A 15,073-nucleotide genomic window follows, 5' to 3' on the forward strand; every position below is an offset into this window, starting at 1 on the left:
AGCATTTTTTTAATCAAATTTCAGCTTCAATCTCAAATTCTGTTGATTTTATAACAAAATTCAGACAATAAATCTGATTTTCTATGACATTCTATGATTAAGCGTGACAGAATGCTGTAGATGCCAAATGGCAAGTGATCTTTCCCTCTTTATTACTAGTTATAGTGCATTTGAGAATAATGTTGAATTTTAAATGCCAGTGGTTGACACTACAGCAAGTTATACAACACCCCTACTCCTAACACCAGATGCTTCTTACTTCAGCAGCTCGTAGTTCTTCTCATTCAGACGAACTGCGTTTTCCCTCCAGAACTTTTCTGATTTGTGCACTGGACTCCACTCCAGACGGCCAGACTTCAGCTCAGAGCTGTACTCATCAAAAGAACTGCAAGAGGAAGAAGGAAAGCAGTATAAACATGAGGAAAAAGCAACCTGTTGAAAACATCTTGAGAGAGTATGTGGACTTTACCTGAGGTCCTGAACGCTCTCTCCCAGTCTTTCCAGGAGGAACTTAATGTCATCAGTGATGTCCTCATCATCATATTTCTGCTGGTCCAGGTTCTCCAGCTGTTTGAGCACTTTGCACTGGATCATGGCAAGAGCGTACTCCTGACGGGTCTCTCTCTCAGCGGACTTCTCCAGCAGGTTCTTCAGCAATGAACAAACATCCAACATGTTAATGGTGTTACTGGAGAAAAATTCAGGTGGATAACAACTACTAAGATTACTGAAAATAATCCAAGCAAATTTAATCGGATGTCTATAATGGAATCAATAATATTTAAACATTCCTTCATTTCAAATAAACTTTGATGAGTGCAGTAATTCAGAAATGGATATGTCACAATATTTAAATTATAACCACAATTTTCTTTTATCAGATTTTATTTGAAGGTGGATACCATGTCACCATGGAGTTTAGTAATAAAGATGATATATTTTCCAATATATCTTTGAAGAACTTTTTAATTTTAGATCAACAGTGGTTGAATAGCTAACTTGAATCTTAAAGAAATTCAGTAAATTCAAGACTGTTTCCTAGCAAGAAAGATACTTCACATCATTGGGAAAAAAATACTATTTGAATTGTTGAGACTCTTGTAAAGAGAAAGTCAGTGCTCTAAATTTTAAATATGCATTCACCATTTCTTTTCAAATTTCTACTCTTATGGAAAGCTTTGTGCGTAGTGTGAGGAAAGATGTTTTACCTGCACCCATTTGACACCCATTTGGCCCTTTCAACAACCATAAAATGAATGCCTTCACTGAGCACTTGATGAGAAAATTAACATGCCATATCTGAATAAGAGTGCTTTTATTTCTCAGAATTCATTACATTCTAAATGGACGTGGCTCATTTGACAGAAAATGCTAAAATAAGCTTTGACTTCATTTTTAAACCCTTTGGTCTTAGCTGTACTAAATTAGGTGTTGTTCTTTGAAAACTGTCCTACATGCCTTGAAAACATGCCCCTTCTGGCTTTACTTGAAAAATTCCTCTTACGTTGTTCTTCTAGATGCTACCGGTAGTCATCAAGTTAAATTGCTTAGATCAAATTGGGTGAAATATCAAATCAACTCATGCTGCTACTCTAACAATTATCATTAGGTAATGGACATGATAATGAATTATTAAAATCTCAGAAGTATTAAAAAAGAAAAGAAAAGGAGATTAATAAATGAATCATATTTTCCTTTAATGTCTGGTGGTTTAGTTAAGTCTAGCTGTAGGTTTTATGATAGACTCAAGGTGGTACATATACATTTCATTCCACTCAAGCAGCCTAAGACAAGGAACTCTCAAACAGGTGAAGTATTGATTACTGATGAAACAGAAGAACCAGATTTCATTTTGAATGGGCCTGAATCACATTTAATGAGACAATTTCAATTTGAAGCTAGTGAGGTAGAAACCAAGTAATAATTAGGCATCTGATTGCCTTCAAGCAGCTTTTAATCACCAGAATTGTGACATTATTATACAATAAAGCCCCTGGCGAAATTGAACAATTAGAGTGAGTGAACGCTCAGCTGTCCAGCAGGAAGGATGTCATGCTGTTGAATATATGAAGGACAGCAAAGATGTAAAAGATGAGTAAGTAAGCTTGCAAAGGAAGAGTTTATATTAAGAGGCAGTGACAGACTCCTAATAGAGTGATAGCTGCAGTGTTGAATTACAATAGTAATGCATTCTAAAGAGGCGATGAACAGTGCTGGCATTTTAATTTGCAGCAGCCTAACGTTTTGTTTCATTGCGGACTTCTATAAGGCAGTCTGACAGGTCTTGGTATTGGTAGTCCTGCTGCAAGCTAACATACATTTTTTATGCAGGCCGGACACATTTCTCCATTTCAAACAAAAGCTTCATAGCTATTCTCATTCTCTTTCTCATAACAATGTTCAGCAAGTCACATCCTTAATCAGATCCAATTCCAGATGCACCCAATACCATGGGACTTTTCTTTGACACAAAAGAGGAAGTCTCCTTCATACATTTGTAACAATTTCTCTCCTTTTAATGCTTGTTTAGCAACACATAATAAATCATGGTGAACAGGTCAGAAATCTGATTAGCCCAATGTACAGCTGCGGTAAACAAGATGATGAATTGTTAGCACAGTGCTGTCCTACACCTTCCTCTGTGACATTCTGCATCTATGAATGCTTATACACTGCTTTCCAATTCTATGGAAATAAGACATTGATGAATGAGCAGTAAGTGAGGTTAGTTGGCATGAGAGTAAATTAACTTGTTAAAAAAGACACTCACATTGAGAATTGGAAAATGATAGAGTGTTAGATTGTTAGATACTGTAGAATGATAGAACGACAGACAGCAAAATAGAATGCTGGATAGAATGTCAGATAGAATGACAAAGACAGAAAAATAGATGGACAGAGAAATAGATTGATACATAGAGAAGACAGTCAGAGAGACACTAGGATGGATGGATGGACAGACAGACAGATAGAGACAGACTAACGGACCGATAGATAGATGGACGGACAGACAGACAGACAGAGAGAGAGAGAGAGAGAGAGAGAGAGACGGATGGACAGACAGACAGATACATAGATAGAGACAGACAGACAGACCGATACATAGATAGAGACAGACAGACAGACCGATAGATAGATAGACAGACCGATATATAGATAGACAGACCGATAGATAGATAGATAGATAGATAGACAGACCGATAGATAGATAGATAGATAGATAGATAGATAGATAGATAGATAGATAGATAGATAGATAGATAGATAGATAGATAGATAGATAGATAGATAGATGGACGGACGGATGGACAGACAAAGAGAGAAGGACAGACAGAAAGATAGATATAGAGATGGATGGACAGACTGATAGATGGACAGATAGACAAAGAGAGAAGGACAGACAGACTACGTTTACATGCAGCCAATAACCCGTTCAAAACCGGAATATTAGCAATAACCCGGTCGCGCACGGCCATGTAAACACCGGCAAAAACCCGGATATGCTCATATCCCGGTTTTTAAAAACCGGGATATTATACCTGGGGTACCCCTTTTCTAACCCGAATATTTGGTCTTGTAAACGCATTTCGGCATATCACCATCAAAATGTGTGTTCTGCGCATGTTCTATTCGCAAGGAATCTTGGTCTTTTGAGTAGAGACGGCGCATAAAAAAACCCTGCGTGCAGTATAGAGGCACAGTAGTGTCAAGTGCTGCTGGTGGATCAGTACCAGCGCCAAAGCGCAAACAAAGACTATCGCTATCTGCCCCAAACTATTCATTATCCGCCTGCTGCTGCTGTTGTTGTTGTTGTCTTTGGATACAGGAAGAAGAATCGGAAATGACGCATATTGCGTCTTGTTGTCCGTACGTCCAGATGCTAACCGTGGGTCGCCGTTTACATCGGGATATTGGCGACTGATTACACATTCCATGTATACAGGAGTAACTCTCTCTGCTCACGCATGTAAACTGATAGATAGATGGACGGACAGACAGAGAGAGAGAGAGAGAGAGATGGATGCACAGACAGATACATAGATAGAGACGGACAGACAGATAGATATAGATAGATAGAGACGGAAGGACAGAGCGATATATAGATGGATGGACGGACGGATGGACAGACAGACAAAGAGAGAAGGACAGACAGACAGGTAGATAGATATAGAGACGGATGGACAGACTGATAGATAGATGGACGGACGGACAGACAGACAAAGATGGATGGATGGATGGACGGACAGATAGATAGAGACGGACAGACAGACAGACCGATAGATAGACGGACGGATGGACAGACAGACAGACAAAGAGACAGAGAGATGGCCAGACAGACCAATAGATAGACAGATGGATGGAAAGACAGACAAAGATAGAGAGACAGCCGGACAGACAGATGGATGGATAGACAGACAGACAGACAGACAGACAGACAGACAGACAGACAGACAGACAGACAGACAGACAGACAGACAGACAGATAGATAGATAGATAGATAGATAGATAGATAGATAGATAGATAGATAGATAGATAGACAAAGAAAAAGACGTACGGACAGACCGAAAGTTAGAAAAACAGATGGACAGAGAGACAAAGAGAGACAGACGGATGGATGGATAGAGAGATAGATAGATATGTATATAGATAGAAAGTTAGATAGATAGACAGACAGAGATAGAGGGACAGACAAACAGATGTATAGATAGATAGATAGATAGATAGATAGATAGATAGATAGATAGATAGATAGATAGATAGATAGATAGATAGATAGATAGATAGATAGATAGATAGATAGATAGATAGATAGATAGACAAAGAGAGAGATGGATGGGAGGACAGACGGACAGACAGACAAACAGATAGATAGATAGATAGATAGATAGATAGACAGACAGACAGACAGACAGACAGACAGACAGACAGACAGACAGACAGACAGAAAGAGAGAGACTGAGAAAGAGAGAGAGACAGTCGGACGGACGGACGGACGGACAGATAGATAGATAGATAGATAGATAGAGATAGATAGATAGATAGATAGATAGATAGATAGATAGATAGATAGATAGATAGATAGATAGATAGATAGATAGGTAGATGGACAGTAGGGGTTGCACCGACTAATCGACTTCAGTGCTCTGCCATGGCGCTTTAAGCTTGACGTCGACTTGTCGCCGGCCCTATAGAGGGCACAATAGGATAATAAATGTTTGAAGGACTTCCACATTTACGCTCCGTTTCCAAACAGTTAAAATGAAAAATAAATGTATACTCCGAAAGGTCCACAAGTTGTGTGACTATATTACTGGATGCTCGAAATTGAACGGGAGAACGCACATTCTAAACCGCTTATTGTACAGGTGGGTTAACTGCTGTTCTAATCTAATGCACTGCTGCACTGTAATGCACACACATAGACTACAGACAGTAGCTCATACGTCATGTGCAGATCGCTCACGCACAGAATCATTCAGCGCAGAAATGTTCTGTCAGCGCTGTTCTGGGATTTCTCAATGAAATAGCTTAGAAACTGAAAAGTTCAAGCATATTTGTTAATCACTAAATACCACAGCGCCACTACTACTAGAGAGACGCTGCCATGTAGAAATAATTCACACGCAATCGCTCTCATTAATGCATTCATATAACGCATCGGACGGACGGACGGACGGACGGACGGACGGACGGACGGACAGACAGACAGACAGACAGACAGACAGACAGACAGACAGACAGACAGACAGATAGATAGATAGATAGATAGATAGAAGAACTAACGCAGATCAAGTGACATCATTCCTGTACATCTCTATACCACGAACAGAAAGACAGAGCTGTGCAGCTGATTACATAATAAGAATATAGAATATTTGCTGTATAAGAATAAAAAGAGACCTATGATCAGCTACAATAATCAGAAAATTAATAAAGAATCACAACAAGGCTAAACTACTGACCAATATCTTCAATCCTGAGTGTTTAAAGTACTGCTTTAGGTAATACTATATATAACAGTGGGGAAGAGTGTACAAATGTGGAACATAAATAATGGCAAAAGTGCAGAGGCAGATCCATTGATAGCTGCAAAATGGAAGCCATGTAATCATGGACAGATACAGAGAGAGAATACCTGGTCAGGACAACTTAATAAGCTCTTCAGCAGGTGAGATGAATGAAGCGCTGCACTCTAATTCAATACTGTCAGCGACATGGACAATGAATTCATTACACAACTCCAATACCAACAACAGTGCCCAGCTTTCAGGGCTAATTTGAACATTAAATGTAGCCAGCACTATGAACGACATGCAGGAAAATGAAATGCAGAATAAGAGTAACAAGCAGCCTGTTTTTGTGCCTCGGCTATGTATTAAACAAATATGTGCCAGCAGTGGAAAAGTAATAAGCCCGACAGAAGATAAAATGCCTTGGGACTACATTTGGTCTAGCACTATATCCTAATTCAAATGATCAACACAAGCAGGAAGGGCAATGTGGGGGTGACGAGTTTTTTTTTATTTTATTTTTTTCCATTTATAGTCTCTAAAAACCAAGCACTGAATAGGCGATGACGCTAGAGTGTGGAAGAGATTAAAACGAGCGCTTTTGTCAATCTGCAACCTTAATAAGGTAATAATGGGGTTCTTAGTACATTCTGGGCAAATTAAATCCTTTAGGAATAAAAGAGTGAGTGATCCGCTAATGGACTTTGAAGAGGACACCTTCTGCTGAGCAATGCCCTGATCTAAAAAAAAGTGAGAAAACAGAAACACCCATCCATCTGTAATGGATTCAGCACACACACTTTTTCATTCATTATTTGTACACCAAAAAACAACAACAACAGTCAGTTAAACAGTCTGGCATCAGACTTAATGACCACTCATTAAGTATTTTTAGAGATATGTTTATATGGTGCCTTTACTTCTCTTCATTTAACAGATGCTTTGCAATCCATTTCCTTAAAAGACTCTAATTGCAGCAATGGTGCCTTGTACTGTAGATGATTGGGGTTAAGTGTCTTTCAAGTGTCTTCATATGTTGTGGCTCTGATAATGTTTCTCTTTTTAAGTGTGCGAGGTCATAATGGTTCAAATTATACTCTAATGACCAGTTTTTTTTTTTAAATAAACCAATTCAAACTTCATTGTTCATTCGTAGATGTTCAGTGGGGTTGACAAGTCTGAGAGCACACTGAAAAATAGGGAATTCAAAATCTAATTTCGACCTGTACATAAATAAAGAATTTGGATACATTTAGAAAAAATAATAATAATTGAAAGTGTAATTTTAAAAAAGGCCTTTCTAGGTCACTAATTAAATAAGCAAATGTGGGGAAAACAAAATGAAATGCTAAGAAATGAAAACAGCAAAATGCTAAGAAAACAAACCAATATATTAAAGGAATAGTTCACCCCAAAATATAATCACCCTCAGGACATCCAAGATGCAGATGAGTTTGTTTCTTCAACAGAATAGATTAGGAGAAATTTTAGATGACATCAGAAATCCACATGTAATCCACTCTAGTCCTTTAATTAATGTCTTGTGAAGTGAAAAGCTATGTTTGTTAAAAAAACTGAAACAAATCTTGATATCTGCATATTTTTCTCTTGATTTAGCAGAGATGACTTTTACAGTGAAGCGATATTATGGATAGAGGAATCATATTTTAGTTGGAAAAAAAGGTTTAAAAATGTCTTGATGTATTTCTTACAAATATGTAGCTTGTGGGTCACTTACAGTACATTACTTGTGGACTTTTGTGGTATTTTTATTAGCCATTTAAATTCTCGATCTGACAGCACCCATTCACTTGCAGAGGATCCATTAGGTGAACTATTCCTTTAAGAATGTATTACAAAGGAATAATAGTGTATTCATTTAAAAAATGCATAATAGAAGCATTTTAGCTGGTGTTCTCAGATTTTTGGAACTAGTAACAGTGGCATATTTGATTGCAAATTATTCTGTGATTACACTGTAATAGAAAGCAGGCGGCTGAGTGATGGAGTAGGAGTGTGTATCTGAGAGGATTCAGGGGTGGCTTCAGTATGAAATTACCTATTAGTTTACTGCAGCTGAGTCAATCACAGATTTTTAGGGGGGCTGAAATAAAAGCCCTACTTAACAGGGTCCTACAATTGCTTAATGCTTTGTTTTTTGGGAAGAGAAAAGGCATGAGGCTGATTTTAAAAAGAAAATTTGACACTACTGCATTCACAAAGTCAAGAAAGGAGACTGGATGGCTAATGATTGCGGCTTGAAGAAGCATTTCATGACACGTACCCTGAAAGCAGCCAGGATTATGCGAGTGACCTTCTCTTTGACAGACTCTTGGAGGATGTCGGAGAGTGCCGGTACCACGTTATAGCGCCGCAGCTGTTCGCAGAGTTGCGGACTGAATGCCAGAAGCCACACGCAGAAGATCATCTGATACTGCAGCTGGAAGCCACACTTATTGCTCAACACTGCTGTGATGCTAAAAGATGGACAGACAGAACAGTCGAAGTTAGTAAACAGTAGGGCATCTCGCCCCTAATGGTGTGCTGAGAGGATGCTCTTCATAAACTTAGCCCTGATGGTTTGATGAGGGGGAAAATGAAAGCCCACATTTTTGTGATGTATAATGAGACCATTACATGAAAGAAATTTTACTTGAGAGGCAAGAAAAAGAAAATTATCTTCAGAGAAGCCTCATTATCCTGTCTTTTACGCTGTCTGTACTCTAGAAAACAAAAGAACTTTCATGATCACAGGGCTAAAACCTGCTAGGACAATGAGAGATGCTTTCTTGTTCTACAAGATTTGTTCTTCAATACGGCAGGGGATGGGCAGCATAAAAGGGGCGTGAGTAGAGCACACTGTTAACTGCGTGCTGCAACCTTAAAAAATAGAAAAATAAATGTGTCACAGGGTTTGACCAATCAATTTTCATGCCTAGTCTATGACTCTTCCAGACTACTGGTTACAGATTTTAAAAACAGTCCAAGCCAACAAAATATTTTAATGAATATTTAATTAAATAATTAAATGATAAATAAAAACTAACTCAAAAAACATCATAAAGAAATTATTTATACTTTACATATAATTTACACTTGATTTATAATATATAATGTACATATATATCTCAATAAGATTTTTTTTTTAAGATATCAATACGTTTATTAGCACGGATGCGTTAAATTTATCAAAAGTGGCAGTGAAGACATTTATAATATTTTAAAAGATTTCTTTTCAAATAAATGCTGTTCTTTTGAATGCTTTTAACATTGATAATAAAAATATTTTTTTCTTAAGGACCATATCAGCATATTATATTTTTATGATTTTTTTAAGGACCATGTGACACTGAAGAAATTCAGCTTTGCCAGCACAGGAATAAATTACCTTTTAAAATGTATTACAATAGAAAAGAGTTACAAAATATTTTACAATATTACGGTTCTCTTACGAGAGCTCTCTCGTACTGCGTCTTAGCTAAGACGCTACGGGAAAAGTCTCTTTTCACGAAATACTGAAGCAAAAAATTATCCTTAATTTTGTATTTTTGTAAAGCGCATTTGCAGCAGTACACAGCCATAGGCGAGACGGCTCGTTCGCTCATTGGCTTGTTCTGCGGCAACTGCACAGCTTATCGAGCGCGGGCTGATGCAACATCAGACCAATAAGGGCGCTTCGCGCCCTTCTTGCCACTTCCCGCCGAAACGGGTGTGGCCCAACCTATAAAAGGAGCTCGAAAAGGCTGACTCACCTGATTTTTCATCTCTTCAGCGAAGCTCACGCATCGCTGGATCACGGAGGAAGCAAGCGCCGTCTGAGAAAGCACATCAGCAGGACGAGCCATTCTGAAGCTGCTGGCATCGCCGCCTTCCATTGCCGTTCCTGCTGCGCTATCCGGCGCCTATATCCTTTCAATCCTGTTATATACAAGCTGTTCTTTATGTGTGTGTGTGTGTGTGTGTTCGCCCTGCGACACACACTCGTAAAAGAGCTCGCGTCTTTTTTAAGATGCCTTCCTGCGGCTCGTCAGAACCCCACTCAGCGAGGGAGACCGGTACGTCATCTGTGTCTCCTGCCTGGGTGAAGATCATGCAGCGCTCGCTCGCTGACGGCGGATGCCCCCACTGCGAGCTGTTGCCATGGTGACTCTGAGGACTCGCCTGGCCTTTTTCTCTGAGCCTGCATTCTCCGCTGCGCTGAGGCGCCGTAAAAGCATCGCTTCCAGCGGATTCTGGAACTGTCTTCAGCTCAACCGAGCTCGCCGGTTCGCCCTGCTTCACCGGCCCCCCCTGCATCGCTTCCCGGTGGGCAGCGCCCGCTGTTTGCCGGCGCGTCGTCCGAGGAAGTCGATCTCAGGGCCGCGTCGGGGGAAGAGGACACGCGCTCTCTGCTAGCTTCGGGCAGTGAGGGCTGGGCGAGCTCCGAGGATCTCGCGCCTTCTGCTCAGAAGCCCAGCAGACGAGCTGACATCGAGAAGGAGCGAGCGGGGCGAAGGCTCGTGTTGGCCGCGATGAGTCTCGGCCGCGAGTGGTTTGCACCAGCGCCCCCCCCCCTCTCGTTCCCGGCTGGATGGTATTTCCCTTTCGGATGAGCGTACTTCTCAAAGCCCGCCTCATTTCTTCCTGAGCTTCACGAAGAGGTGGCGAAGGCTTGGAACGTTCCATATTCAGCACGAACTCGTTCGTCTGTCTCACTAGCATTCTCCACACTGATGATGCTAAAAACAGGAACTACCACTCACTTCCGCCGGTGGAACAGGCGATAGCGACGCACCTTTGTCCGCCCTCTGCTGGACGGCGGCAAAAGCGGTGTTGCCATCTAAAGCCTCCTGTGTGACGCTGCGTCGGCACTACTAACGATGGCTGCTTCATCGAAGCGCAGGTGTACGAGTTCCGCTGTGGCCGAGCTCTCACCCAAGCGCACCGCTGTTTCAGTTCCAGGAATTGTGACTGTCTCAGCGTTGTTTGCAATGCGCAAGCCTGTACGGTTGCCCGCTTGCCTGCACACGAAAACCGTTATCACGGCTACCCAGATATTTCCCGAAAAAGGTGTAATTCCTGGTGTCCCGGCCACGGCCGAAGGTGCTATAAATGTAGTGACGATGCCCACTGCTCAGTGCCCATCTCCGCATATAAGCACAGCCCTTCACACAGGGCTCGCGCCTATAAAAGCGACTCAAGTCGATCACGCGCACTACATAGTAGACGTGCCCACTCCTCAGTGCCCACAATCACTATGTCACACGCGTCATGTGGTTTCTGTAAAAACGAAACCCGTGCACGTTCGTCCGGCCACGGCCGATGGTGCTATAAATGTAGTGACGATGCCCACTCCTCAGTGCCCATCTCCACATGTAAGCACAGCCCTGCACACAGGGCCTGCGCCCATAATGTCGACTCAAGTCGGTCGCGCACACTGCATAGTAAACGTGCCCACCCCTCAGTGCCCACAATTACTATGTCACACGCGTCATGTGGTTTCTGTAAAAACGAAACCCGTGCATGCTCGTCCGGCCACGGCCGATGGTGCTATAAATGCAGTGACGATGCCCACTACCCAGTGCCCATCTCCACATGTAAGCACAGCCCTGCACACAGGGCTAGCGCACATAAGATCGACACAGATCGGTCGAGCGCGCCGCATAGTAAACGTGCCCACTTCCCAGTGCCCACATACACTATGTCACATACGGCGCGGGGCTTCTGTAAAAACGAGGCCCGTGCACGTACATTCTGCACAGGCAGACAGCGAGTTGAAAGTGGTAAAAGTGCACACATGCAGCCCACGGTTACTCGCAGATATATCGAGTCCCACGGGACCCGCTCAGCCTCCCTCCAGTCGGTTAAGCGCCGGAACGGGGTCGAGGAAGAGCGATCTGCCCGCTGTGATCAGCGCGCTCCCCGCCTCAGATGCGCAGCACACTCGAGCGCCGCCGTTGCCCAGTCAACAGAGCGCGTTTCGCATCCAGCCCTTAGCCATTCATGCAGATGCATGGTCAGTGCTTCCAGGGGTTTCGGATTGGGTGCTAGGCATTATAAAGAGAGGCTACTCGCTACAGTTTTCTCGACGCCCACCGTGCTTTTCAGCGCGCGTCGAAACTACGGTCAAAACAGAAGTAGCACACATACTTCGGGCCGAAATATCAAAACTGTTGAGCAAAGGGGCTGTAGAGCCTGTGTCTCAAAGCGAGGGGGGGCTGTACAGCAGATACTTTCTGGTGCCCAAGAGAGACGGGGGTCTCCGGCCCATACTGGATCTAAGACAGCTGAACAGGCATTGATGAAACGCAGTTTCAAAATGCTCACGACCAGGAAGCTCCTCGCGCAGATTCGCAGAGGGGACTGGTTCATGTCAATAGATCTGAAGGACGCGTATTTTCAAATACAGATAGCGTCAAACCACAGGCGATATTGAGATTCGCCTTCGAGGGCCAGGCATACCAGTTTGCAGTCCTGCCATTCGGCTTGTCCGTAGCTCCTCGTACGTTTACGAGGTGCATGGATGCAGCGCTCGCTCCTCTTAGACTCAGAGGCACACGAGTGCTGAATTATTTGGACGACTGGCTGGTTCTGGCCCGATCATGAGCGGAGCTCATGGACCACAGAGCCGTTTTACTCGATCACCTCGAGAAGCTCGGCCTCAGTGTCAATTGGGTGAAGAGTTCGCTGAACCCCAGTCAGACGATCCTGTTTCTGGGTATAGTTCTGAACTCGTGTTCTATGACGGCGCGGCTGTCACCACAGCGCGCGATGGGCATTCAGCGTGCAGCGAGTTCTTTCCGCTGTGGCGCGACTGTGGCGCTCAAACACTGTCAAAAGATGCTGGGTTTCATGGCCTCAGCATCTCCGGTTCTGCGGCTGGGCCTGCTCCGCATGCGCCCCCTGCAGTTCTGGCTGAAGGCTCGGGTGCCGCGCAGAGCGTGGGCGTCTGGCCGGCTGCATTTCAAGGTCGATCAGAGCTGTGTTGCGGCTCTAGCACCTTGGACAGCGAACGGCTGGTACCGATCAGGTGTAAGCCTGGGGACTTCCCCGAGTGTGAAAATGGTGTCGACGGACGCCTCCACTTCGGGATGGGGAGCGCTGCTCGAAGGCAGACCGTCCTTTGGCCTATGGTCAGAACGGGAAAAGCTCCATCATATCAACTGCCTGGAAATGCTGGCAGTGGAGAACGCGCTGACGCGCTTTTGTCCCCATATCAAGGATCACCACGTCATAGTCCGTTCGGACAACATGTCCGTGGTGTCCTACATAAATCGCCAGGTCGGTCTCGGGTCCCGAAACCTGTGCAGGCTGACGGAACGCCTCCTGATTTGGGCTCAGCGCAACGTGCGCTCGCTGAGAGCAGTGCATGTGCCTGGACTGCAGAATCTGGGTCCAGACAGGCTGTCCAGAGGCAATGTTCCTACGGGCGAATGGTCTCTACACCCGCAAACAGTCCGGCTGTTGTGGGAGAGATTTGGCATGGCGGAGGTGGACCTCTTTGTGTCCCACGAAAACACTCACTGCCCCGCGTTCTTTTCCAAGAACGAAAGCGCGCTGTCACGGAGATGGCCGTGCTGCCCGCTTTATGCATTCCCTCCCGTCTCCCTCCTTCCGCAGGTGATAGAACGGGTGAGAGAAACGAGATGTTCAATACTGCTTGTAGCACCTCTTTGGAAGAACCAACCATGGTTCCCAGATTTGATGCAGTTAGCAGATGTCGCCCCGTGGCCGGTACCGTTGAGGAGAGACCTCCTCTCGCAGGCCAGGGGCTCGATTTGGCACCCTCAACCGGAGTTGTGGTCCCTCTATGTATGGGCACTCAATGGTTACCCGCTGATCTCGCAGTGGGAGTGCTAAATACCATCACTCAGGCTAGAGCTCCGTCGACACGACGTCTGTATGCCTCGAAGTGGTCGGTGTTCTCCAGCTGGTGCACAGCTCGAGGTTATTCACCCCTTAGTTGTGAGGTGACGGAGGTCCTCTCCTTCCTTCAGGAGCTGTTGGATAAGGGCAGAGCCCCATCCACGCTCAAAGTTTATGTGGCTGCCATCGCGGCGTTTTCTGAAACGGCGTCCGGTCAGTCAATAGGAAGGAATGATTTAGTCATCCGGTTCCTCAGAGGAGCTAGGAGGCTGAATCCTCCCAGACCTCCGTCAGTCCCTATGTGGGACCTCGCGGCGGTTTTGGAGGCCTTGAAAGGTCCCCCTTTCAAGCCTATCCAATCGATTAGCCTTCAGCATCTGTCGTTCAAGACAGTATTCTTGTTGGCTCTCGCTTCTGTGAAGCGTGTGGGTGATTTGCACGCGCTCTCGGTGAGCCAGTCGTGCTTGGAGTTTGGGCCCAATGACTCAAAGAGTCATACTCAAACCTAGGCACGGTTATGTGCCGAAATCCCTCAACACACCGTTTCGGGCTCAGGTTATTGCCCTGTCTGCCCTGCCGGTGTCAGGGGAGGATGGAGACTCGAGTCTTCTTTGCCCTGTCAGGGTTTTAAGAGCTTATGTGTCTCGCTCTGCTGCCTTTCGGCAGACGGAGCAGCTATTTGTCTCGTTCGGTGGGCGTTCCAAGGGAATGGCTGTTTCGAGACAGACTCTATCCAGATGGATAGTTGACGCCATAGCGTTAGCTTACGCTTCCAGGGGCCTTCAGTGCCCGTTGGGCGTCAGAGCACACTCCACAAGAGGCATCGCCTCGTCGTGGGCGTGGTCTACTGGGATCTCCTTGCAGGATATATGTATGGCGGCAGGTTGGGCCTCGCCGTCTACATTTATCAGGTTCTATAACCTGGAGGTTCCCACCTTGCAAGCAAGGCTGCTGTCGGTATAGGCGAATCAGGGCCCTGAGGGGAATTCTGAGTTCACGAGCGCTATGCGCTGCCGACTGTTATATGGGCAGTATTGCGTAAGACCCGCATTGCCACATTGGTCAGGCCTTGCCTCGGCTGTGTGACGTCATATTGCCGCATCTACGGATGCTGCTAGATATGGGACGGAGGGCTTTTTCCCTTTTCTGTCCTGGACTCTCTGTGAGTCCCTCAGGTGACTGTGCACTGTAAATCCTGGGCGTTGCTTCAGGTTT

The 15,073-nt window shown here is 44.6% G+C and overlaps 1 protein-coding gene across 2 annotated transcripts in view; it reads right to left on the reverse strand.

Annotated features, from left to right (window-relative positions):
* The window catches only part of LOC132096418 (V-type proton ATPase subunit H-like), a 53,895-nt gene that overhangs the window by 11,642 nt on the left and 27,180 nt on the right, over window positions 1-15,073 (reverse strand). For both annotated transcript variants that reach the window (XM_059501755.1, XM_059501754.1), the window contains 3 exons: window positions 8,298-8,490; window positions 470-648; window positions 260-385 (listed from right to left, as the gene is read on the reverse strand). In XM_059501755.1, the coding sequence (XP_059357738.1) occupies window positions 260-385; window positions 470-648; window positions 8,298-8,490 (498 nt within the window). The remainder of the gene's footprint in view (window positions 1-259; window positions 386-469; window positions 649-8,297; window positions 8,491-15,073) is intronic.

Source organism: Carassius carassius, chromosome 20 (genome assembly GCF_963082965.1).
Source record: "Carassius carassius chromosome 20, fCarCar2.1, whole genome shotgun sequence".
Taxonomy (NCBI): Eukaryota; Metazoa; Chordata; class Actinopteri; order Cypriniformes; family Cyprinidae; genus Carassius; species Carassius carassius.